The sequence below is a fragment of the Linepithema humile genome, chromosome 3 (assembly GCF_040581485.1).
Source record: "Linepithema humile isolate Giens D197 chromosome 3, Lhum_UNIL_v1.0, whole genome shotgun sequence".
Taxonomy (NCBI): domain Eukaryota; kingdom Metazoa; phylum Arthropoda; class Insecta; order Hymenoptera; family Formicidae; genus Linepithema; species Linepithema humile.
In genome coordinates this window covers 11,387,462-11,415,452 of record NC_090130.1, presented here as the reverse complement: position 1 = coordinate 11,415,452, position 27,991 = coordinate 11,387,462, and the positions used below count along the sequence as shown (strand labels likewise).

The 27,991-nt window shown below is 32.8% G+C and overlaps 2 protein-coding genes and 1 long non-coding RNA gene across 7 annotated transcripts; 2 read left to right on the top strand and 1 right to left on the bottom strand.

Annotated features, from left to right (window-relative positions):
• Positions 1–30: 30 nt before the first annotated feature.
• Positions 31–7,202, bottom strand: LOC136998591 (uncharacterized). 2 transcript variants are annotated; one of them, XM_067351538.1, is made up of 9 exons: positions 4,324–7,202; positions 3,646–3,824; positions 3,346–3,504; positions 3,102–3,262; positions 2,373–2,605; positions 2,014–2,201; positions 1,765–1,924; positions 1,544–1,674; positions 31–1,299 (listed from the first exon to the last, which is right to left on the bottom strand). In XM_067351538.1, exons 1-9 carry the CDS (start codon positions 4,391–4,393, stop codon positions 964–966), a joined length of 1,617 nt encoding a protein of 538 aa, XP_067207639.1. In that variant the 5' UTR covers positions 4,394–7,202; the 3' UTR covers positions 31–963. The 2 variants fall into 2 exon arrangements, with proteins under 2 accessions (XP_067207639.1, XP_067207638.1); XM_067351537.1 differs by having other exon boundaries at positions 3,346–3,507; positions 4,324–7,201.
• Positions 7,203–10,890: 3,688 nt separating this feature from the next.
• On the top strand, positions 10,891–15,009 carry LOC105670329 (uncharacterized). The gene is made up of 3 exons (XR_001100416.2): positions 10,891–11,254; positions 11,725–11,876; positions 12,163–15,009. It is a non-coding gene; the product is annotated as an uncharacterized lncRNA (long non-coding RNA).
• A 2,811-nt stretch (positions 15,010–17,820) lies between these two features.
• LOC105670330 (THAP domain-containing protein 5-like) lies at positions 17,821–22,467 on the top strand. 4 transcript variants are annotated; one of them, XR_010889179.1, is made up of 7 exons: positions 17,821–18,034; positions 18,154–18,355; positions 18,561–18,716; positions 19,017–19,253; positions 19,838–20,262; positions 20,463–20,665; positions 21,027–22,467. XR_010889179.1 is itself a non-coding variant. In XM_067351539.1 (6 exons), the coding sequence occupies exons 1-6, from the start codon at positions 17,976–17,978 to the stop codon at positions 21,078–21,080; spliced, it is 1,143 nt and encodes a 380-aa protein (XP_067207640.1). In that variant the 5' UTR covers positions 17,821–17,975; the 3' UTR covers positions 21,081–22,467. The 4 variants fall into 4 exon arrangements, 2 of the variants coding, with proteins under 2 accessions (XP_067207640.1, XP_067207641.1); XR_010889178.1 differs by having other exon boundaries at positions 19,838–20,272; XM_067351539.1 differs by lacking the exon at positions 20,463–20,665 and having other exon boundaries at positions 19,838–20,272.
• The last annotated feature ends 5,524 nt before the right edge of the window (positions 22,468–27,991 follow it).

Sequence of the window (27,991 nt, the reverse complement as noted above, 5' to 3'; positions counted from 1 at the left end):
CTATTTTATTGTATAAATAGTCCATGTAATCTAAAATAATCTATAAAAAATCGGGTAAGCTAAGAAAAATGCTGAGAACTTTTTTTACTGAAATAAATTGCCCTTTGATATTTTCAGTTTCCTCCGTCTTTATACCGTTAATTAATTTATAGGTTTTAGCTTCACCAATTATATATGATTTTGGTTCAATAAAAAATCCTGTACTCTTAAAATATTGTAGTCTTTTATATTCTGTGTTGAGACCTTGTAGGGGATTGCTTGCAGTGCTAAACATAATTTCCAATTCGTTCTTGTGCATTGCAGTAAAACTTTCTTTTTCAAGGATATTAAAAACTTTTTCTTTTAAAATATTGAACATACCACATTGCCAAAATTCTTCAGTAAAATTAATACAATTTTGTACAACATTTCGAGGAACTGTTGTTTGATTATGTAATTTAGCTACAAAAAGTCCTGCTGAATCTTTTATTACATTGTTTAAATCTCTGAGTGTACCATTCTCAAAATTTGTGAAAGATTTCTTAGATGGGGAAGATAAGATAGGTTCTGTTAACAATATTGGAAAAGAAACAGATTCTAGTTTAATATTTGAAGAATTACTTGTCTTATGTATATATTTTTCTTTTTCATGGCTATGCTTTCTATCTAAATGTTTTTTAAAAGCCCATGCGTCTTGAAACTCACTAATGCAATTTTGTTGTTTACATATATATTTATTGCGAGAAATGATAAAATGAAAAAATTTTAAATGACGCAATAAAAGAGATGAAGTAGGTGCTGAAAAATGACAAATATAGCAAATAAACATTTTCATATTATAATTTAGAAAGATAATTGTTAATGAGTAGGAGACTCTACTGTGAGGTGGTGTATGAGGCAATATCTGAGCATTCAAGTTCGTCTAACTGTAATAAGACCCTAAAATTATATATTATAGTTACGTAAGAAGATAATCTAAATATGTTACATGTTTTGTACAGTACTAACGAGAGTTGCAACGCAAGGCAGCTTTTTGTCCCACGGGGTCGTAAAAGAATATACAATTTTTTGAATAAAAAGCCAAATTGGTTCACTTGGTTTTGGATACTTCGCGTGCAAAACATGAAAGCTTTTGAAGCATAGGTCTACAGCAGCTAGAATACTTGGAAAGCGATACCTTGTGTCATCTATGTTTACGTAATATCCAGTGACTTCTGACAATGTTGGTCCTACTGCGATGATGAGAGGTTGAAGTTGAACACCAAAATTGGCATACTTATCTCGCATTCCGGTTAGTGCTTTATCGATGTCGCCTGGAGTCTGAAATTTCAATATTGCTACATTTCCATGATTTATTTTTGAAGATAATTACTTTATTGACAATAAAAAGACACATTAACTTTATAATTTTTCAAAAAATAATGATACAATAATAAAGTATTTGAAAGTAAGATATGCTATTCCAAATTTTTTAATTACGATTTATAAAAATATTTAATTAAAGATCAATAATCTTCGACATTAATTTAGAATATACATATATGTTTTTAAATTATTTATTTACCTTCACATGCAAAATAAAAGACGCCTGTGCTTCTTCAATAGTTGGTTTCCAAATGGTCTTTGATTTTTTGATTTTACATACTGGTGGACACAGAGCTGGTAAAAGAAGTAACAACTTCAAGTTTCTTTCTTCTGTAAAGCATGATTTTGTTATTTAACACAAATACCAATTATTTTATTCCAAAATATTTATTCAATTAAAATATTAATCCTATAATTTACCCTCAGACACTGTAGGAAAAGAGAGAGTCTCAAGTAACTCCTTAGCAGCATTATCTTTTATTTCAATTTTCATTAAATCATGAAGTTTATTTGACAATTCTGGCCACGTAGCATATAACATACCTTCTCTTCCTTTTTCGTACATAAAAACGCTTTCAATCTATAAAAAAACATTTCTTGTATTACTTAATCACAACAAAATTTTATTTTCAGTATTTCATGCAGATAAAAGAGTGCATTTGTTCTTACCAACTCATATCCACAAGGTTGTTTTAAAACTGAATATTTATCAAATATCTCTTTAACACTTCCTACGTTATATTGAAATTCTCGCAATCTAACTTCAACACTCAATTGCCAGTGATTGATAACGTTTCTCCACGGGGCATTATTATTTAACAACCAAACAATGTGTTCATTGGGAGAATTGTCAGCAGCTAATAAAATTTTAAGAAATTAAATATTTTTAACAAAAAAATTTAATCGCATTTTAAAGAAATCTATAAAAACGAAAGTCAAAAGACATTGAAAAAAAATAGACATAGACAAAAAATTTTTTTTTAAATTTATGTAGACTTTTAATTTTAGAGAAATAAAAATTTTCTTACAAGTACAATTTTTCTCTTCACTTTCAACCTCAGAATTTTTCGATTCGATTAAACCTAATTCTTTTTGAGCAGTTCGCCAGTTTCTATATTTGTCAACAAGCTTCCCACGTGAAATAGTCTGATTTTTATTTTCTGTTTTCGGAGGAATGAAATATGTTTCTGGAGTTTCTTTCGTGAAGACGTCACACAATTTATTAGTTAAAATTTCAAAGTGATAATTTTTTAATTCTGGCCTAAAAAAAATAATTTATGTATTTTCGTAAAATTTCAAAAAGTTTAAGTCATTTTAAAATATAAATATGTAAATACTAAATAAACATGAATAAATTTCATTACATTTATTTTAAATTATTTAAAAATAATAGGAACTATCTGTTTAAATCTGAATGAGTGGAAATTTAGCAGTATCAATGAAAGTGTCAAATTAGTGTCAGTTAAGTGATTATATTATTATTCAAATAAAAAAAGAATCAATTTAATAAAAACTTTATTACTTTTTTACTAGTATATTGATCTTAATTTCGATAAATAAAACCAAAAGCAAATAGTCTTTGACCAAAGCAAAAACCTACTTTTTACTTCGAACACAGTTAATCTTTTAAAAGTTAAAGTTAAATCAATAATCTGGTAAAATATTAATAAATTTATTAAGATAATAAAAATAAAGATTACGAACAAATCCTATATTTGAAAGTAAAATGAGGCATGTAAGTATTTTTAGGTACTTACACCTGTAGTTCACCGTGAGTCGACAATGATGGAATTTCCAGCAACGATCTAATAATTAAATCGACTAAAATTTTCCGAATATTTCGTGGTAGAATTTTATCTCGATATTTCGCCAAAATCTTCTGGCCAGTGAATGTTTGATTCAAGAGGTGAATCAAATTCTATAAAAATGTGCGATTACTTTTGCTATAATAAGAATAAGATTACAATAGGAAATTCATGTAATAAAAAAAAAATATCTTACGAGTGAATGGAAATTAGAAAAAACGTTTTCGTGAAATATTTCAAGCTGAGTGTTTTCAGTAATTAATAAATCACAATCAGCATTCTTCGATCGTAGTTTTTTAGAAACTTCGCTTGCCTCTTGCGATGTGGTGTGCCTTTTCGTAGTTATTGCCTCAGCCTTCTTCAAATTATTTTTATCAAATTAAAATAAAATTGTTTTTTTCTTTAACCAATAATATGAATATATATTTTAATTTGAAAATTGATAGTGTATAATTTAACATTTCAAAAATATGTAATTTAAAAAAATGGATATTACCGTTGATTCCTGTTCTTTTTGAATCACGATTGGAATTTTGTCTAGAGTTATCCCTTGATAAAGATGTAATTTATTTACAAAATCTTCACGTCTCTCTTGTAGCGGAAATAGTTCTTCTATCAATGGATCTGGAGGATCTAAAGGTAGTTGCAAAAGAACATCGTGATCGATACACAAACCTAAAAGAAAAAAAAAAAAAAATTTTTGGAATATTTCTTTTTAAATAAAAGTAAGTCATTTATAATTTAAGGACAAAAAACAGGAATAATAATAAAGGAGGATTACAAAAGTATCTTATAAAAATGCTATTACATGTAGCATTTTTATAAGATACTTTTATTATAATATACTTTTTTTAACAAAAAGATACTTTTAGTAGCAAAAATATTAAACGCAACGTTCATACGTTTACACGAACGTGTTCGACATCTTTTCCCACCCAGCGGATCGCGTGTTATGCACGAAAACATTTCTTTGCGCTTCATATTTTTTATATTAAATTTAGCACTTTAATAAAAATATGATGTAATAAAAACATTGTGTATCATCGATGTAGCATAACGACCTGCTTCACGAATAACTGACGCCATGTGTTTTCCTGATTTAACCTCTTTAGAACGATCGTTGACTAAAGTCGACAGCCACAATATATGTATATATTATAAAATTAATACTTACGATAAAAATGAGGTATTGTATCTGCAAATCCCCACGATGCAAGTAGATCGCACACTTTTTTATCGAACATTGCGAACTACTCACTTTTATGGGATTTCAAAATTTTTTTGTACGTAAAAACACACGGCTAATATTCACGTTGCACAAGAAACAGAACAGAATAATACAAGACAGATAACTAAAAAAACGCAAGTTAAAGAAACGATTTTGTCAAATTTAACATAATTTTTCTCTGGGTGTAACACTGTTCACCGTGTACTGCGTAATAACAGATTTTGCTGCACAAATCTGAAAATATAAAGTAACTCATATGTATGTTGCATGTTTATCGCAAGCATACCGTTTATCATACAAAATAACATTGTTGTTGTCGTACTTATTTCACAAGAGGTGTTCAAATTGGCCACCATCGCATTCGACGCAGAGCCTTGCCCGTCGCAACAGACTGCGTTGTGCGTTGTTTACCATTTCCGGTGTTATTTTTGCTAACGCCTCAACAATCTTGTCGCTCAATTCTTCACGATTGTCGATGCGTTTACGGTAAACGTAATTTTTCACCGTACCCCAAAGAAAAAAATCTAATGGGGTCAGGTCTGGTGATCTCGCTGGCCATTGCACGGGACCTAGGCGTCCGATCCATCGGTTTTCAAAAATTTCATTTAATACTTGACGCACCATCCTACAAGTGTGCGGCGGGGCTTCGTCTTGCTGGAACATCATGCGTATTCGCTGATCCAGCGACACGTTTTCTAATAGTTCCGGCAAGTTATTTCGCAAAAATTGTGTATACGATTGACCTGTCATTCGCGCTGGCAGTTCAAACGGACCAATCTGGAAAGGTAAGAAAATGAATTCTCGAAACTTTGCTTGATCAAGGAGAATATACTTACAATTGCGTTGTTCAGCACGCCAGCCCACAGATTTATACTGAACCGATGTTGAAAACTTCGAATCCTGTACTTTTTTGGATTCTCGTCCGCCCATAAATGTGTATTCCGCATATTGAATACACCATCGCGCGTGAAATGCGATTCATCCGTGAATAAGATTTCACGCGCAAAACTAGGTCGATCATACTCCTGGTCTAAGAGCCACGTGCAAAAACGAAGTCTTGCAGCAAAATCCATTGGCAACAAATGTTGCACTCGCGTAAAATGATACGCATGGAATCTGTTATCACGTAGCACGCGGTGGACAGTGCTATGTGAGATCGTGAGCTCGCGGATAATCTCGCGTACGCTCATTTCTGGAGCATTGTTCAACGTATCCAAGATACTCTCTTCGTTGTTTACCGTACGAGCGCGACGCTCAGCAATGACATTGAGATGTCAATCAGGAATCAAACGGCCCGTTCCTCGCGCGCGATGCAACAGTCGCAAAATGACATGTGGATTGATTTGTCTCCGCCCCGGAAAACGAGCGTTATATTCTCGCGCGGTAAGGAAACAGTTCTGACCACACTCTCCGTAAATAATTAAAATATCACAGTACTCTACTGGAGTGTACTCCATATTTTACAAACGTTTTATTGCATTATCGTTAAAAAGTGGGAATGCGAACAAATGATATACTAAATAAAAAAAAAATAATGTTATTTAGTACATCATTTATTTGCATACTCGCGCCGTACTTCACTCTAATGTCATAAAACGTTTATGAAATATGGAGTACACTGCAGCAGAAATTATGACATTTTAATTAAAAATTAAACTAATTATAAATATTGTAAATATTAATTGTAAATATTAATGCATGTTATACTGTTCTAATACTTATAATAATTAATGTAAAATAAATATTGTAAATTTTTTAAAAATAAATAATTAATATTAATAATAATTAATTAATATCTACTAATTTATAGAAATAAATAAATTAAAATTAATGAAAAATAATTTAATTTTTTAATAAAAATAAAAGTTTTACTTTGTTTTATTTAATTTTTATTATTAAGAAACATCGTATCGATTGCTCCGTATCGATTGCTCCGTATCGACGCGATAAGACATACTTTGTATCGCTCGTATTGATTTTCTGTCACACTAGCGCGTTGCGCTTCACACTAGTGCTTGACAGTTCTGCACTTGTGTCGTGCTTGACGGCTTCCGCGTGCGTATCGTAATTTCGTACAATTCGGTAAGTCATCAGTGATCAGTTTGTTAAGTGAAAAGTTTCAAAAAGTGACGCGATGGTAACCTTGCTACACACGTGCGCGAAAACGCGTTGCGTGCTAAAAGCAAGATACGCTGTGTGTGACCGTGTGAACTAACCGGCGAAATTTCCTGACCCTACCCTTTCTGTGGAGGACTAAGTGCAACAGTGAACAGTGAACAGTGAACAGTGAATAATTACGAGAAACGCGTTAAATAAATTGTTATACAAGACACGCGCGCGGGGTCCTTCGATGTGTGACGTCCCTGAGCGCGCGAAAATTCACCACATTTATTGGTGATCTGTAACCGGTTATAACTCAAAAACTAGGACACCCTCGACATTTTGCAAGAGAAACTTTCGGCTCAGAATCACATCAGGAATCTACCCTGAAGAGGTTTGACGGTAGGTCTGGGACAGCCTGTATATACAGGGTGATTCAAAATAACCGTATGTCCTTAAAGGAACATATTCCTGAGCATATTCTGAGACAACTTTTCCTTTTGCAAAAGTTTGTGCAGAGCTTAATTTTCAAATTATAAAAGAAAATAGCGTATTGTGAGTCGAGTACAAGAAACAAGCAGGGGCGGCGTAACTCACCGTTACATGCGGGTGTTTACGTGAAGCGCCCGCTACGATCAGCTGACACTCACGATACACAAATACGTATGCGCACCTCTCTCTCTCTCTCTCTCTCTCTCTCTCTCTCTCTCTCTCTCTCTCTCTCTCTCTCTCTCTCTCTCTCTCTCTCTCTCTCTCTCTCTCTCTCTCTCTCTCTCTCTCTCTCTCTCTCTCTCTCTCTCTCTCTCTCTCTCTCTCTCTCTCTCTCTCTCTCTCTCTCTCTCTCTCTCTCTCTCTCTCTCTCTCTCTCTCTCTCTCTCTCTCTCTCTCTCTCTCTCTCTCTCTCTCTCTCTCTCTCTCTCTCTCTCTCTCTCTCTCTCTCTCTCTCTCTCTCTCTCTCTCTCTCTCTCTCTTCCCCGCGATAAGACAGATCCATATCAAGAAAAAATTTTTTCTTTTGTTCACGTTTCACGTTTCAAAACACAACACATTTACACACTCTGTTCACTCACTTCATCGATAAAACGAGGAATTTATTTAATGATTACTCGACGCGTGAGAATTACTCGAAGAAAGAAACACGTGTTTTCGGCGGACATACAATACGTGTTTACTCGACGGTAGCAAGCAGTCGACTGATTTCATTGATTATGTTGTAACATAACATGGTGTGTCGAATGTGAACATACGATAGCTTGAAGCCTCAGAACGCGCGCAATTAAAAAGTTAAAATATTAATTAATGTAATTTATATTAACATAATTGTAAAATGAATATTTAACGAGATATTTCATAGTTTGTGTAAAATTATGTCTAATTAAAGTATAAAATATCTCGTAAACTATTTAATTTTTGGCCATTCTACCTTTATAACTTGTTACGCCAAACATTGCGAGGAATCGATTTATATTAAAAAATTAAGGTGGTTCTATTTTAAAAAATGAAGATGATTTTCAAATCTCCGAAGTAACTTCACCTAAAGTCAAACTGATAAGATCAATAAATAGATTTTTTTTAATCCTACAATTTTTATCTAAAACATTTTTTTATAAAACTTATATTTTTCGAGATATTCCGGTACTTTTTATACATCCTGTATATTAAATATGCATAAAGCTTATTTTCGTCGCAATTAACTTATGTTAATATGTTTTAATAGGAAAAATGTTTTTCTACTAAAATTGTAGAAATATTACTTGTTTTGTTTTTATATTGCGATACACATAATTTTTTATTATAATAGAAAATTTATTAACGATATATAATATTTATTACTTTATTCTTATTTTATACATTAACGTGAAAAATCATATTTTGCAGATACATAATGTTAAAATATTTTATTAATATAAATATGACATGTGTTTTATAAAAGACTGTAAATCTCAGAAAAAATATTGCATCGAGCGAAAGCAACACGTCGCTAGTCGACTTATTGTTAGTCGCGTGGAGCGAAATTCGGGAAAGCATTTTCGCTGCCAACGCTTGGTAGAAGAAATCGTGCAAGCCTCAAAACCGGTTTGATGCTAGGCTTCGTGAAAAGGAGATACAAAACATAGGTCCGCTCACTTCTACCAGACCAACAGCCGAGCGCACACGGACACGTGACGTCAGCGGGTCTCGGTTGTGTGTATATGGAGCTCTCCGGGGAAAACTGGCAGCTCTGTATATATCCACCATTTTCGGGTTGCTTCCTGTAGCTATGGTAGTTTTCCACCAGGAGACAGAAGCGACACAAAAGTATTATTCTCTCTGTTGCTCATTGAATATCGAACAAAGACAGAGTGATACTTGTGTCGATTTGTGTCAACTTGTGTCCTTTGCTGGAAAACATACAATGGTAGTTTTCCACCAAGAGACACAAGCGACACAAAAGTATTATTCTCTCTGTTGCTCATTGAATATCGAACAAAGACAGAGTGATACTTGTGTCGATTTGTGTCAACTTGTTTCTTGTGTCAACTTTTCCTTTGCTGGAAAACAACCTATATTAGCAAATTTCCGCCTTCAGCAGGGAAGCGCCCCTCATCATGCGGCCACGGACTAATCGGCCGCCGACCACCACACGGATACGTGACGTAGCGATTCCCGCTTGACGCATAATCTCATAATTGAGGGCGCTTCCCCTCACGATGCTGTGATGCAGGAGGCTCGAGTTTGTATCACTGCGCCATATCATGAGTCATGAGCTTGCGCACGCGCACCGTGACATGCGTATCGCACATGGCCATAGACATAGGAATATAGAGACCGAGCATATCGTTGCGGGGGGGAAGCTACTGCGGGACGGTGCGACGAGGTAAAGTGTGCCTAAATTTGATTGGCTATTAGTTTGCGCAAGCGCGATGTAAGTATCGTGCGACTTCCAGTGTGTGGAAGGAAAAAGATAAACTCAACCAATTCAGCTATAAAGAACGCTAATGTATCTTGCGAGAATCAGTGAAAATACAAAAATATAAAAATAATAGAAATACAATTAAAAGTATAGGACTATTTATTAAATTAAAATGGTGCAGTGTTACGTACCAAATTGCAAAAATCGTTCAGATTGCCAAAATTGAAAAAAACTTAATATTCCAAAAGTTACATTTCATAGGTTAAGTATATAGATTTTGTATTTATTTAAAGTTTAAAGAAACTTTAATATTAGTTGATGTTTATGATAGTTGTTTAAAATATTTTATTGTGTATTTTTTAGTTTTCCAAAGAATAGCACTATATTGTAAGACAATTAAAAAAAACTTTATTATGCGAAAATTGTTTGACCGTACTAGTAGCACAAACGAAAAAAAATAATTTAATAGATATAAAAAGTTATGGACGGCTAACACAACCTTCTGATGAAGTTATAAGAATTGCTCGTAAATGTGAAGCAGAAATTCGTTGTGTTATTCATGAAAGTAAAACATTTATAAAACAAAAATTTAATGGAAATTATTTAACAAATCAAATTTTACAACAATTTATATATACTAATTTATTCCCTGATTTGAATGAACACATACATGACCAGTTTGGCATGGAAAACCATGCTGTTCATTTAACTCGAACCATTGTTCAAAAATATGTCAAAATTCGACTACATTATATAACTTTAAATAATATAGATAAACAAAAATCAAATAGTCAACGGCACTTTTTAAACAAACTTACATTATTTAGAGGACAATAAATATATAATAGTCTTATAAATATAATATAATAAATATATACTATATAAGTTTCTTTTATATTTTTGTATTAATTATAATTCTATACCTATAACATAATTATTTTGTAATAACATAATAAAAATAATAAATAATTGCATATATAATGGTTGTAACTTTCTTTAAGTGTAATAACTTTATTTATGTGTTGATCTTTATATGTATTTTACATATATTTTACATGTCTTTTATATTAATAAAAATATATATAATATATATATATAAGAAATATAATTATGTATATAAATAGAAATATATATATATATATATATATATATATATATATATATATATATATATATATTACAATAATATATTAAAGAAATATATTAAATATATTAATATACTCTTATTTGTCAAGGTTGATGTAAGTCGAATTTTTCAATTGCTAAGAAATAAACGTTTCGCGTTCGGGCTTATAGAAAAATCAAAATAAATATGAATAACTTTTTTTTTAAACTTTCTTTATATTTAACTCTTTGCAATGTTAAGTTACTTTTGATATACTTGATTGATTCCGAAATTGTGCGTCAAACGACTTGAAACCATTTGAAGTAAAGCGGTACTGAGTATGCGCATAGCCATAGCCAATGAAAATTAGGCACAGTTACCCCCCGCACTTCGGCTTCACTCCCCCGCCTATCTTGTATGTTTGTACTCGGTCTCTATATTCCTATGTCTATGCACATGGCACATTGTGTTATTCGTTAATTACAACGTGTTTATATACTTGTCCATTTTGTTATGCCTAATACGCTTTGTTTAATTTGTACCATATGTTGTGTATTACAATTATTGTGTAATTGTGAATTTGTGAATTCGTAATACGTAAACGTACAGCCACGGAAAGCAACCATGTATTTCTGTTTGACTTTTAAATGTTTACATTGTGATTATGACATTCAAGGTTTTGCAATTCTGCGTTGCTACTACCTGTAAATCTTCAATTTAAATTCTATGCACTTATTGGAAAACTAGCAGATAGCAGAGATCATGTTATGGTATTCAAGGTAAGCTTTTTTGTCATTAACAAGTACCATATGTACATGTACATAACCTAACAATGAAAATGGATTTCTCGTTTCGCATGGTGAGGCATTTGTACATATATGTAATGTATATATGCTTTTGCATCTTATATAGGGGCTTTATTTATGTTTTATTTCTAGCGGATGAATAAACCTAATCAATTTCTTTTATCTGTTATAATCATGCAGCATTTTTTCGTCTTACTTGAATGTCACAATGTGTTCAAATGCTTGTTGCAATTTATGTATGCAAATTAATTCCAACAGTGTAATTTATGTGTGCAAATTAATTCCAACAGCGTAATTTATGTATGCAAATTAATTCCAAACATTTGCAATCTTTTTTTATAATTTTGTCGTAAATTTAATATTTTTGTCTATATTTTTGTTGTAAAATTGATGCAGTAAAATGCTGTAGTATATTGCTAATACTTTTTGTTGCATAATTGCAGTGAATATTGAAACACTGAATACGACATGGAAAGAAAACGATATAAACTGTGGCTACAAGCAAACTTCAACAAAAATATGGTGTCGAAAGCTACATACACGAGGTGGAAACGGAAATACGACACAATGCTACTTCACATAAATGAACGCACAGGTATAATATTATTTTAACTGATTTCAATCTTATTAGTGACTGTCCAACTTTTGGGTACTTCTTTATTATCACGTTTTTTTTATCGCAATCATAAAAAATATTTTGTATCTGCTGTATGGTGAATTTTTTTATTCCAAGACATCTTAATATTTTTTTTTTGTGTTTGACTTACCGACCAAGTCGCTATTTTTTTTAAAAGAAAACTTGTACTACACATGAAAATATATGACAGGTATCATATATGACATTCTCTGATGAGAATATGAGAAAAAAATATTTATTACAGTCAAAGTATCTAATGAGGATATGGATTTGAGGACAATATAATAGACGCTGGTAGCGCCACAGGGAGTGATGACAATTCAAGACGAAGATGAAGATTACAACATTGAAGGCGAAGATGAAGATCACAACATTTAAGACGAAGATAAAGATGACAACGTTGAAGGCGAAGATGAAGATCGTAACATTCAAGATGAAAAGGAAGATGACAAAATTCAAGACGCAGATGAAGAGAGACAACATTCAAAATAAAGATGAAGATGACATAGACACGCAAACTGAAGCATTGCATATGCATACAGGATGCATACAATAATGTTTCCGGCGTCAGGCTTAAGTGTAAACGATGTTATCACGATGGTTGCTGGGCATTGTTTGCGATACAATACCTCTAATGAAGCAAATTTATAATGGAACTCTTAAAAATCCCCTAATAATTTGAATAGCTAAAAATATTCCTAGGAGAGATCCGAAGTTTCATCAGTATGAAATGTTTGTTGGAGTGGGTAATTTTAGTAAGGAGTCATTTAATATAGTCACTAAGTTAAATTTTTTTATGATTATAAAAAAAGAGATATAAGATTAATTAGAAATTTTTTGTAAGGGTTTTGATTTTAATAAAGAGATTTTAATAATTGTGAATAATCTGATTAATAAAAATATTATACATATAATTGTTAGGTTATTAAAAGGATATCTATAGAGATTTAAAATTGTGCAGGACCAGTTTTTCATAATATTAGTGTATCAAATTATAGATTTGCGAAGCAGTTTAACCCACCGGATGACAAAATAAGTTATCATTTTTATTGCACTAGTTGTAATAGTAAATTGTAATAGTAAATTGTATTTAACTACGAAGCAACAGTTTGCTGCGAATCGAAAATTGTGCGAATCTTGCAACCGCAAACACAAAATTTTTTTGTTAAGAAAAAACATGTTTGTATCGATAGATCTGCGATATCAAATTGATTTAGTTCTGCAGGATACAAATGTTCGGAAAGCTCTTATTCAAAAAATGAATGCTAGGAACATTAGGGAAGACGGGTGCATTACTGACTTAAGTGACGAAGAATTATATCGCGAAATTATTACAAAATGTCCCACTTCTTTAACGTATAATATTAATATTGACGGAGCGCCATTATTTCATAAATCAAAACAAAGCTTTTGGCCTCTTCAACTTATTTTAAACGATTTGCCACCAAAAATGAGATTCAAATAGGTATTAATGGCAGGTGTCATGATTGTTAAGCATGAGCTGACTTCTCGGCTTATGAACATATACCTCGAAGAGTTAGTTCAACAAATATTTCGATTATGTGAAGACGATATCGATTTTGGCATAACGATTAATGATGTACAAACCTCATGTACACTAACAATGTTATGTTGGTCGGTCGATTCCGTAGCTCAAGCTATAATCCAAAATAAGGTCCAATTTAATGATTATTTTGGATGTAGCTACTGTTATTACCCTGGATTATATCTTTCTGCAATACGGTATCTTTTCGAATACGAAGAATCTGAATTAAGAACTTACGAGTCTCATTTACAAGATGTTCAAGTATCCGCTATAACCCCTATAGTATCACGAAGTCGAGGAGTGAAAGGCCATTCGGTACTTGCATCATTTCCCTATTTTGATATGGTCTGGGGTTTTCCACTTAATGGTATGCCATTATTTTAGGCGTAACAAAGCATGTGTGGGAGTTGTTCACAAAAATTCTAAGTCACAGCGCAAAGCAAATATTCCTCTCAATATTCGTGCATTATAACTGTAGATATTCGAAAAACGGGCAACGCCGTCTCAAAGCGGGAAAATGTAATTAACAGTACATAATTTGACGTATCCGTTTTTCGAATCTACAGTTTATCTACAGTTATAATGCACGAATATTGAGAGGTGAAGCACGCATGTCCGATATGCATGCCTGACATGTCGACGAGACGCGTGTAACTTCATGTGAGAAGGCATTCCTGTCCCCGTGTGTACATTCTCTTATCCATGCCGTTCAGTCAGTTCAAAAGTCTCTCTTTGGGCTACATCGGTTTTTCCATACGAAAGCAATATTTTTGTTTTGAAACAATTAGTCAATGGACCAAAAGGTGTGGAACAACAAATTGCCAAAAAATCTTTACAAGTCATGACATATCGAGTAGGCGTAGCCACGCATTCCTTATCAAACGATGTAAAAATGTATTGCGAGAAGCTTGTGCGAGAGTTGCGAGAATTTTGTGAAAGTCGTTTAACTCGAAGCGTGGAAGTGAAAGATGGTGTAACATTTTTTGGATTTGTACATTATAAAGATGCATGCATAGCTAGGGGTACAACAAATGTATATATAACTGCCAGTTATACTAAAATAAAAATTACACTCGATCTAAAAGATGGAATAATAGTATTGTCCAACTCAAGTCTGAGAAGATTGTACAAATTTCTGAAATAATCAGTTTGCCAGATACTGGGTGTTATTTTAATGTAAACGAATTTTCTATTGAGAAGATCGTTATCGGAGAAGTTGAAATGCCACATATGTGGAAGATAAGATCGTTAGAAACAAATAGCCGACTATTAGTACCGATAGTCGATGTTGCTTCGAAGATGGTTCTCATAGACCAGGCCTGGCCAAAAGCTTGCTCGCGAGCAAGCTTTTGGCCAGGCCTGTTCTATAGCAAATTTATTCGAAGCCGATTGATTAATATAGAAATTTGTACTTTTGTAAGCTTTTTGAAATCAACGAAGCATAATGTTATGTAGAATTGCGAATCTTATTCTTATATTTTATTATCAACTTGTATGACGAAATTGTAAAATTGATAAATAAAAATCCCATTTTTGTAAACAAAACTTGCAGAACGTTTTATTTTATTAAGACAATGTACATTATAGACTTTACATTTGCGGACGTTTCACATAATTCTGTTTATTTTAAAGTTGCAAAAATGTAATTAATACTTAAGAAATACTATACACACATGTTTTAAATATACATTATTTCTACTTTTATATTTCGTATGAATATATACGTTTCGCAAAATAAACAGATACTCTGGATTTGTTTCAATTAAATAGTTGTAAGACAAATTTTAAAAATGGAATTATCAAAAATTTATGTGCTATTGAAATTTGACAGAACAAAAATACTTCCGCGGTTAAATTCCTGTATTGGAATTGACAAGGATTAAATGTGTACTTACAAGGAACAGGATTACCTGGAATTAAAATCGATACAGAATAAATTCCAAGTTCGGAATTGATAGGAATTCATATGAAAGTGCGATAATTGAAAATTAAACATGATCGTTTCGAATTTCTAACCTGGTATTCAATGATATTTATTTCATTTACGGAATATTCGGAATTCGATGGAATTCAATATGGAACTTTTTCAATTCCTAATCTGGCATTCAGTGATATTCGTTCCATTACGTTCTTTGTGTCGGAATTAGATGGGATTCAAGAAGCCAAAATTCTTTCTGGAATCAGGAATTCCATGGTATTGAAAACCATTCCAATTCCCTTTTTTGACAAAATGGAATTCGGAAAATTCTTAATTGAATTTCCGGCAATCTCATCTCAATTCCATTCAATACATTTTCGTTTGCTGGGCAATTAATTCTTACAACATAATCTACGAATACATAGAAATAGTAGTCATCGAAATACGTAAAGAAGAATTGAACATACATAAAGGTGAAGTACGTTTATTCAACGGTGTTTCTATCAAGTACATATTTATTCAAGTAAATGTATGTACTTCACCTTTATGTATGTTTCAATTCTTCTCTACGTATTTCGATGACTAGTATTTCTATGTATTCGTGGATTATGTACGTATTAATTGAATGTAAGTATTAATTAAATTATCTTGAGATTGAATAATCAAAATGATACATAATACTATATCGATAAATTCGTATTTTTATGTACTACAAGAATATGGAAAGAAAAATGTATGGTTCCATTTAAAAAAACATTATTTGACTTCGATTTTTTGTTAAAAAATAAACAATTTTGAAATTTTTCTGAGAAAATGTTCTTCAAATAATGTTTTTTTAAATGGAACCATATATTTTTCTTTCCCCATACAGCACACAAAGATTGCATACACATTGCATCAATCTTTCATCGCAATGTTGCAATATTGCAAATTCACTGCAAAATGTTGTTGCATCATTGCTGTGGGATTGCAGCAACGTTAAAATGTCCGCTTTTAGGAAGATTGTAACGAAATATTACAATAATATTACAATGTAATGAATTTACAATAATGCATTGTTATTGCAATCTTAGAATAATGTTGCATATATTTTTATTTATTCGGACATTTATCTGTTTGATTTTTGAACAATCAGTTCAATATCTGAACTCCCTGTGTTGAGGTCGTATTAGAAAAATTAAACTGATAAAAATAATTACTATGTCTTTAATCTTACTAGCCACTCTTTGCAAGTTTCATATAATCATCATGACTAAAACTTAAATACGAGATAGATTTTGCAACGCGCGTCGTATAGTGGTAAACGAACGAACTAGTGATTACCGAATATTGCTATTGCAATGTTGTTGGAATGTTGCTGTCACATTCTCATGAAATATTACAATTACAGGTTGCAATAATGTCTCAACAATATTACATTGCAACTTGCAAGATTGTAACATTGCTGCAATGTAATTGCAATGTTCTGTGCTGTATGGGTCCATATTCTTGTAGTATATAAATAATTCTTTATTAGAAACCAACGAACTTTTGTTAGAAACCTTTTATTCTCAATCCACCGGAAGTATCTCAAAAACCATGGTGACCGATTCGAGGAACACGCTGTATATATATATATATATACTGTATATACATATATATACAAGGTGTCTTAAAAGTATGGAAACAGTCGAATATCTCATCAGGGAAGCACTTTCGCTGAAAACAGTAAATGGGAAAGTTTTAGGGTTTTAATAGATCTATCAGATAAGCGAATTCGATTTTCCCCAGGCCCCATGTTGGGCCCTATGGTGTCCAAGTCGAATTTTTCAAATGAGAACCCCCATTTTTTATTATATATTCTTGTAGCTGAAGTCGAGATATTTTCAAAACACTGTAATTAAGTATTTTTCCGTTAAGCACTTTTCGAGTTATAAGGCTTGAAAGTTACGGTAGAGTGAGAGAGAAAGAAGTGCGTCGAGCGCGTTGCCTCATTCTCTTTCTCTCTTATATATATATATATATATATAAGATCAGTAAATAGAGCTTTTTAAACCTTACAACTTTTATATAAAACTTTTTTTTTTATTTCTCTTAGTTTCCGAGATATCCGCCTGAGGCGATTAAAATGTCCCACCCTGTATATATATTGTATATATATAATTCAGTGAGTTCAATGCTGTGTAAAAATTTACTTAGAGACTTCAGAAGTATCTAGTATTACTACCCTAACAGCAGTGCTCTATACATAATAGCTCTATACATATACTGGAATGAACCAAAATCTATAGAGAGAAGGTTACCTCAGTAAAACCGGTTGAGGGCGAGGGACGATGAAGTAAGGAGGGAGCTAGAAACAGCTTGATGGCACTGAACTATATATACACTGGAAGGCGCATCAAGGAAAATTCGTAGTTTCAATTAATCAGCGCCATTTTGTCTTGCTGTGGTATTTGAGCGAATCAGAAGCTTTCACTAGTACACATGCATTTAGCGTCGCACGTCATGAAACAGGACTGACCAGACTGATCATAGCGCACGACGCAAATGTTAAGGTTATTTTATTTATTTTATTATTTTGGAACCGTGATTGGAAAATCTGCAAATTTGTGACATGAGGTGCTGTGTGCCTGGATGTGGACAGGAGAGTGAAAAGGAGATTTCATTTCATAGGTAAGGATTTTTGTTAAATATATTAGTTCCTGCAAATGTGTTAACAATGTAGGATGAAAATTGTTATTAAAGTTGAAGTGACATTTTTTATTGTTTACATATTTTTCATGTCTGTATAGATTTCCAGTAAGAGACCCGAATCGATCCCAACTGTGGATTAATAAAATATATGCGTTTTTGGAAATGCATAACTGCGAACGTGGAAGATTAAAACAGAAAAAACAATCTGTTTTGTGTTCAAAACATTTTCTCAATAGCGACTACCTTGTTACAGCAAGTGGCCGTATGTTGAAAATTTCAGCGTGTCCTTCAGTCTTTTCGGTAAGTTGTATAAAATAGCGCCAGGGTCTGTGAGGTGAGTAGACTTTAGACACATAAGTCTTGGTTCCATTTAAGAAAAAATTTACTTGAAACCTAACAATTCATGGGATGGGCAGATATCGAGTAGTGTAAATGTCAGTCTCGATTTGAAATTTACCATTTTCAATTATGCAACTTACAAAGTATAAAAATAGCATTTTTACAGTATGATCCTAATGCTCTGAAACGACGGAACAGGCAGTCTAAATCAAGCTCCGAAATACCTGTATCTCATAGATTGCACTATATTTTTCCGAAAGAAATCGGTGAACTGGAAGGTACAAAAGTAATGGTTACAGAGTGCGAGGAAGAAAACAAAAAGGTAAGTTGAATATAGGATGAAAACATGCACATTGCAGAATATTTTCTACGCGTCTGTACAAAAAATGTATTGTGTATATAATTCATCTGTTTTATTATTGAATATTCTTAATGTTATAGGCTTAGTTTACACCGATCATTTAGTACGCGTCCAAGTACTATATCTGCTTCTTCGATTGGTTAAATCGTTTAGTATAAAATCTACACTAAACAAAGAAACAGATTTAGTGCTTGGTTCGTGTACTAAACAATTGGTGTAAACTAAGTCATAGTAAGATATGATTGTCATTATTCTTTGTAGAATGTCTCATGTACTCAAGAATCGGCACTTGAAGAATTTATGATCAAAAAAGCAACAGTAAAGGAACCGATGATCAAAGAAAGTACAATCGAAGAACCAATACTCAAGAAAGCTAAAGTTGAAAAACCAATGCTTGAAGATATGGTTGAGGCACCGATGCTCGATCAAGGTACAGTCGAGGAACCGATCGTTGAACACACACAAATTGAAGAATCATTCGTCGAAGAATTAAGCAAGGTAAAGAAATTTCATTATTTTCTAATTTTCTTGCAAGTATGATTATATTTATTTATTGATTTATGTATTTTAATATCTTCTAACGAATTTTCGATCAGGGCATTGATCATGTAATTTTTTCCTAGAAAAGGAAATGTGAAAAATAAAAACTTATGTGAATTCGACAATTCTATTCGTCGAATTTACGTAAAATTTAAACTTTTCATGTTTTCGTTCCTAGGAAAAAATTACATGATCGATATTCAGCAAATAACTCGCAGGCTAAATTTCTTGAAAAATGATTTCAATAATTTCTTGACAAATTTCATTGAAACATACATTTTCTGTTTCGCTATTGACTAATTTATTTTTTGTTTATTCAATAAACATTAAATTTTGCTCCAGAGTGCTTTGTGTAATCCTGATAAGAAATTGGAGGAAAAAAATGTAAAATTAAAAATAGTGGATTTAAGTTTCAAAATGTGATTTTTCAAAACTTTCAATTTGTCTAAAATAATCAGTTATTGTCAACTTTTTTTTGTGCGCTTATTATTTGGTAAACTTATTATTTCTTGTTAACTATCGGAATTATAATTTATTTGCAGAATGCGTGCACCAGATGCTTATCATTGGAAAAAGAAGTCCAGAGGTTACAGGAAAGCATAGCTAGTCTGGAAAAAGTAGTTCAGCTGCAGTCCTGCAGTGTACGTGACATTTCTTCGCCTCGTCAGGAAGAATTGCTGCAGGGATCAAATACTCCCACTACTACAACACGACTTGCACACCATGATCACCATTATGCAAGCACTCCACGAAGCTTGCGACGAAAGTTAGATTTTTCGCACGCCCAGAAAATTATGATGGAGAAAACAGCTCGTTACACAATGAAGAAGTTTCGTCGATCGATGATAACAGTGTCGCAGTTAAAAAATTTGCTGAAGTCTATAAAGGAAGAAATGATCGCTAGGCCGGAAGTCGTAGATCATCTGGAGCAAGTATTTGATGGATCTCCCCTACAACTTTATAAAAGGTGTGTCCAGGTAAATGCCGCTGGTGGGAAGAGAGTCACCAAGAAATATTCTACTACTTTGCGTGCTTTCGCTTTAACATTGCACTTTTATTCTCCTCGGGCATATGCTTTTGTCCGTGAAGAGTTTGGCTTGAACTTACCTCATCCAAGTACATTGCGTAGTTGGTACAATGAAGTCAAAGACGATCCTGGGTTTACAGATGAATCTTTTTCGGCCCTTAAAATGAAAGTAAATGAATATTCATCAATTGGAAAAAGTTTATATTGCTCCTTGATGCTTGACGATATGCACATTAAAAAGCAAGTCGAATGGGATGGCAATAAGTTTCATGGTTTTTGTACCATGCATAAAAACGATACAGAAGAATGTCACGCTGCCACTCAAGCACTTGTTTTTATGGCTGTAAGTATCGATGCATCCTGGAAGGTTCCTCTCGGCTATTTTTTGCATGATGGCTTAAGCGCGGAACAACTAGCAACATTGACTAAAGACTGCATTAGACATTTGCATGAAGTTGGTGTTCAAACTCCTTCCTTAACTTTTGATGGTCCTGCTGTTAATTTTAATATGGCTGAGCTCATGGGGGCTAATCTGCGAATGAATTCTTTTAAGCCGAGTTTTCCACATCCTTGCGATCCGAGCATGGTCCAAATGTATTGCCTATTAGATCCTTGTCATGTTTTGAAACTTCTGAGAAATGCATGGAGTGATTTAAGACTAATAATTGATAGTAACGGTAATTTAATTTTATGGAAATTCATAGAAAAGCTACATAAAATCCAACAAGCCGAGGGATTGCGAGCAGGCAATAAAATAAGAAAGGCGCACATTGAGTGGAAAAAATCGCCAATGAAAGTAAATCTCGCTGCTCAGACACTTAGTTCCAGTGTCGCCGACGCCATAGACTTCTGTCGTGACATCGGAGTGGCTGGTTTCGAAGGAAGCGCACCGACCACTGACTTCATTCGAAAAATTGATCAATGGTTCGACATCATGAACATCAGAAATCCGCTAGGTCGCGGTTTTAAGGCTCCACTATCAACAAAGAATGAAAGCAGCTGGAGGCCATTTCTGCACGATACGATTCAATACATCTCGTCACTTCGGCTGGAAAACGGAACTCGTATGGTCGACAGTTCAAGGAAAACTGGTTTCATTGGCGTCATTTTATCCTGCGAAACAATAGTTTGTATATTTGATCAATTAGTAGGAAGTCACGAAACCCACTTGAAGTACCTCCTTACGTACAAAATGTCGCAAGATCATCTCGAGTTATTTTTTAACGTAATCCGAGCTAGAGGACGATGGTGTGTTAATCCTACGCCTCGCCACCTGTCTTCGGCTTACAAACGTCTACTAGTGAGGCACCAAGTAAAGGCTTCAAATGGCAATGTGACTGCCATGGAGAAAACTACGATCCTCTTTGCGACTCGAAATTCTGTTACTCGGTATCGAGACACCGTAGCCCAATGCGATACCTGAACATGTGCGCTGTCTCGCGCCTACGCCACTGATGACAACTCTACCGACAAGAAAACAGAACGCTCAAATAATCTGGACGCTCTACCTTTGAATATCAATGGGGAACAAGATGGAGTCAACGACGAAGAATTGATGGAGTTAGATTCAGAAATGCCTCAAAATTATTTTCAGTTATCCGAATTTGCCGAAAATGTAGTTGCGCTAATAACAGGTTACGTTGTGCGAATGGTGTTTAAACGAGTTTATTGCATATCTTGTTGTTCTGTTCTCTACAATAGAAACCCCAACGACAATAGACTTCAGCTAATTTTTCAAAAATCGAATGGCGGCCTCATACTTCCTTCTCCCGACGTCATAGCGATCTGTAGTATGACTGAAAAAATGTTTCAAAGAGTTAGCCATGAGTTGCCTATGGATACGCCAAAATTCAATCACATTGTAGCGAATGCAGTATTCGCCAATCTAGCTACGAAAAATTTGTTTTCGGAACTAAGCGATTACATGTTCGATATGTCGGAAGAAGAAAACCATATACATAGTCTAACAAAAACAATATCATTGTGTTACATTAGGATAAAAATGTTTCATGAAGGTAAAAAGATTACGGAAACACTGACGAACGTCGGAAAACGGAAAAAACTATCGCGACTTGCCATTTTCTTAAATGTATAAATGTAAACACATTATAAAACAATCATTTTAATACATTCTTTAATCGTAAATGTGTATTTATTTATTTTATTTCGAAAATACATCAAGAGACACGGTAGTGTCTCGCGCCAAGTTCACGCGCAGCGCAAGACCGACCGTGTATCTTTACGCGAGCACATGAGCTGATAGGAGTCGAGATTTTCATATCTCAATAATGCGTGGACCGATCGAATTTATAATAGGCTTAATCGATAGAGCACATGCGATTTACATAATAAAAGTATCTTTACTTTTTTTGTACATGCTTTCTAAAAAAATATATTAATTGCCAAAGTTTGCCAAAGTCGAAATATGCCGAAATCTATGTAAGTCTTGGTCGTCGTCGTCTGTTCGTCATCCTTCTCTAATATATAAGTTTGTCCTTTGTCAACTAGAAGCATCAAAATGCGACATGGTTGTCCTTTTCTACAGCCCGCGAAATGTCGATTCCCGCATAAGAGCGTCTTTTTTCTTTCCTTTCTTTTTCTAAAAGACGTCTGTCCTTTTCCAACATGGCGGCGCTCAGACCTGTCAGCTCGCAGCTTTGATGATATTAATTACATTGATATAATTAATATCGGTCGTAAAATGTATATGTAACGTGTTGTTTAGACGAATAGAGATAGTGTATATCAAAATAATAGTATTCTTTATAAAAAAAATTTTTCTCGTCTTGAAGTGCAGAAGTGTAGCAACACACATGCTGACACTCTTAAAGGGAACGTTCACAAGTGTCCCCTCTCGATTTGATTCTCCTTGAAATATGTTGTAAAACATACAATTTGAGAAGACACGTATTTTTTTATAGCGGCCCTAACTCAAATTTAAGGGGTAAAACACCCTTTTGAAAAAAACGAGTTTTTTCTTTGTGTGTAACTATCGCCAAAACCGTAGGAGATATAAAAAAATGTTTCAAGTAGAAGTTGTATGGCTTGTAATGGGCTTTATAACTGTGTAGTTGAATTTTCAAAAAATGTAATTTTTTTTAATTTACCCCCACCCCTTGGTATTATTTTTTCGAATTTCAAAATTTTTGTAATGACAAAAGTTGTAGCATTTTTTACGCTGAATTTAACCATATATAATTTTATTATGTTCCGAAATCGCATCTTTCAAAAATGAGTCATCAGTATCACATTATATGCGCTGCATGACGCATTGTTTATACCGCACTTGTGTTGCGCAATAGTCGTTAAATAAATATAAAAATGACATGTTATCACATATTTAAGGAAGAAAAGTTAACTAAAATTGTTGCTAAAGCATCCCTTCCACAGTACACTCTTATAGATAATCGCTGCATGTGGAGCGAACCTACTGGAAAAACCACTTTTAAAAAAACGCGTCAGCATTAGTACCTCATGGGTGACGTGGAAATTTATTGAAATATTTTCACTTAATAAATTCAATAATAAATTTATTTTTAATAAATTTTAATAAATTTTTTTAAATTTCAATAAATAGAGAGAAGAATCCACTCATAATTAAATAGTGCCGCTCCTAACGCTCGGCGGCGTTGACCCTAGCGGCTGCAGCAAGCGCGGTATGGAGACAAAAAAAGGGGTATACCGCGGAAATCGGCTGAAATGTTCAACAAATTCCGAGCACTGTCCTAGCAAAACAAGTAAACAGCGAGCATCTCGGTAAAAATTGAGATAAATACGCTACGCTCATAGTCAGTGTGCAACGGAAAGTCTGTGTGTTATCGTGCAGCTTCGTTTCACATTTTTTATTTTGCAATATTATTGTTTTATAAAATATCGTTTTTATATTTTCTTTTATTTCTGTTTAATTGTTATTCAATTTGGGTGGAGTTCCACCTTGTCGGAGTTTGACCTTGTCGGCGATTTTCACTATCATATTCGTAATCAACGTGCAAAAATACAAAAAATAGTGTAGTTTTAAAAAAATCGGAGGGTTCCGCTAATCGGAACTTTATCCTTTAATTTATATAGTTTTTTAGTTTTATATTTAAAAAGTTTATGAAACATATTTAACATTTATTAAATAAAGTATAATAAATAATCAGTGGACAATGGAAACAATTTATGATAAATGTGCTTATAAAAACTGTCGTAACGGACGATATACTACAGGTTCACATTTATTTAGATTTTCATCAAAGCAAGATGCAAGACAAAAATTATGGATACGCAACAGTGGTAAGTTTTGTTTATAAGTTATTTTTTAAAAGCATACTTTTGCATATTTTTGAAATCAAGTTTATAAAAATAAGAAATGTTTCTTTAAATGATATAAATATATCCAATGATAATGTGTTGATGTATACACATTTAACAGCAAAATTAAAGCATCACCCGTTCTGCCCTCCAAATTTCAAAAGAATTTATAACTTCGTCAAAAGTAGGCATAATAAAATGTTCTGAGAAGCATTTTACAACTTGAAAGCTTTACTTTTGAGATCGGTATTTTAGTAAATGACGTACTGATTTTTTACAAAGCTACATCAAATATAAATAGAGATGCGTTAAATTTTAAAATTTTTTACTTTGAGAAGTTCCAATGCGTGATTTATAAATCGCATACAAATGCGGTTTACATTATTTGAAAGCGTGAATCTTTACCTTTAATTTATTCGTTTGAACGTTGTGCAATTTTTTCAACAAATTATTCAATGTTAAAGTAAAAAAAATCATTTTTGCTTCAATATTAACACTTTCAAAAGCTATAAACCGCATTTGTGTGCGATTTTTAATTTATGTCATGAAACTTTGCAAAGTTCATACAAAATTTTGACATTTAACGCATTTTGCATTCTTTATTTGTATCCGTATAGTTTCGTAAAAAATCAGTAACTTGTTTAATAAAGTACCAATCTGAAAAGTAAAGATTTCAAATTTCAAATTTGAATATGGAATATTTCATTATGATCATTTTTGACCAAGTTACACTCTTTCGAAATTTGCCTATTTTTAGAGAGCAGAATGAGTAATACTTTAATTTTGCTGTCGAATGTATAAGTAAAAGTAGCAATCTTAAATTTGTTTACAAAATGATTTAAAAATAATACTCTTAATTCGAGTTTTGATATCTTGTGGAGCAAAGTTATTTGATATTTGATTTTTAATAGGCTAAAGAACGTATTACGAATTTATGGATAAAATAAATTAAGACTTTTGTTATTCTGATATTTTCCTGGTAATTATATATTGCGCAATAGAGAGATGATCTCGGCATCTTTCGCGCATTAATATGTATTTTAGTGCTTGCTGAATATGTAAAGATTTCACAAATAATTAAACTTTTTGATATAAGAAGTTTATAAGAAAAACATTAAAGAATAGTTAAATAAAGTACAATATAAGCGCGTGCGGATAAGATCAGCGGGATTTCGAGCCCAAGCACATCTCACGCACACACGAAACGCTGTACCTGTGTGACGCGCGCTCGGCTAAAAATAAGTTCAGCGGGTCGACCGAGCGTAACAGATAGATAGAATTGACGGCCCGGATCAAAGAATTCGCCCAGCGCTTGAAATCCTGTAAAAGTATTGTCCATACGTCCCAGAGCATGAAAATTTTGAAAGTCGCAACATTAATTTTTTTAAATATAGGCTTGTAGAGATCGACGAGACGGAACTTTTTTCTATTTGCAGTTTTTTGTTCGATGCTTATTTTTAATAATAAAAATAAAAAACTGAAAAATTTTTATCCCCCAAATTCAATAAGATTTTAAGATATAAATCGTCGTAATTTGGTCAAATTTTATTAAAATTGTTTGAAATTTGGTATACGCATGCAGTATAGTCTAGCGATGCCTACAAAACAATAAAGAAGCTGAAAATCGCCTATTGTTTAATAATAATTAATTGCAAATTGAGGCCAATCGGTAACCACGTTTTTTTAGTTTTGCCGACAAAAAGTATCGAGGAAACTTGAAATTTGAAACAACTTCCAGTGATACATTTGTTCCTCACTACTGAAGGAAGATTTCTGGAAATTTTCAGATTGATTCATTGAAAATTTGCGGAAATATGCATTTTATAAGAAAACATGCGACACCGGCAATGATAGCTTTGTGAGCGCTGAGCACTATCAGGCAGCGTACTCACCGTTCGGATTTCCAGGACTCGATTTTATAATGATTTTTTAATGGTTATACATTTGAACAATCGCTCACTTCCCACGAAATATCGAAATGATGAACTATTATTTATACGGTTTCTTAATTAAATACTTTTATTATTATTATTTCGAAATATTTCACATACACTCCAGAGACGCGGTTTTTAGGACGATAGTAATTTAACAAATAACAATAGTTAAAGTTGTAAAAAATTATTATAAAATCGAGTCCTGGAAAACCGAACGACGAGTACGCTGCCTGATGGTACTCAGCGCTCACGAAGCTATCATTGCTGGCGTCGCATGTTTTCTTATAAAATGCATATTTTCGCAAATTTTCAATGAATCGATCTGAAAATTTCCAAAAATCTTCCTTCAGTGGTGAGGAACAAATGTATCACTGGAAGTTGTTCCAAATTTCAAGTTCCTTCAATATTTTTTGTCGGCGAAACTAAAAAAACATGGTTACCGATTGGCCTCAATTTGCAATTAATTATTATTAAACAATAGGCGATTTTCAGCTTCTTTATTGTTTTGTAGGCATCGCTAGACTATACTGTATGCGTATACCAAATTTCAAACAATTTTAATAAAATTTGACCAAATTACGACGATTTATATCTTAAAATCTTATTGAATTTGGGGATAAAAATTTTTCAGTTTTTTATTTTTATTATTAAAAATAAGCATCGAACAAAAAACTGCAAAAAGAAAAAAGTTTCGTCTCGTCGTTCTCTACAAGTCTATATTTAAAAAAAAATTAATTTTGCGACTTTCAAAATTTTCATGCTCTGAGACGTTTAGACAATACTTTTACACGATTTGAGCGCAGAGCGACTTCTTTGATCCGCGCCCTCAATTATTATCTCATTTATTATTTGAAAATAAAATAATTATGTTTTGAAAGTACTTTCAAAATATTTACTATTTGTCAATCGTTTTTCATTACTTTGTTTTAGAGAATATTAAATTAGAAAAATGGACTGTCAATTCATTTCGTCGTGCTGGTCTGTGTGCAGATCATTTAATGCTAACTCATTTAAGGAAGGCAAGAAAACATTAAAACGCGATGCTGTGCCAATTTGATTTAATAATTTGATAAATTTAGAAGAAAAATCTGAGGCAGCTATGGAAATAAGAGAGATGCAAAAAGCAAAAAAAGAACAAAACCAAATAAAAGAAATGGAAGAAGTAGGAAATACATATAATAACGCAATTGCAGGAACATCATTTAATATCGATCATAATGATAAAATAAATAAGCAATTATTAGATCGATTCAAACAAACTTATCTTCCAGCAAAATTAAATTTTGACAAATCATTAGAAGAGGAAGATATTACAGAATGGATGCATTTAGAACCTGTAAGATATGAAAACATTGATAAGTGTGATCTGTTAATGACAAAATTGTGAAAAAGAATATAATCCAGAAAAGATAATTAAAAGTTTAAAACGTGAAAATATTTGT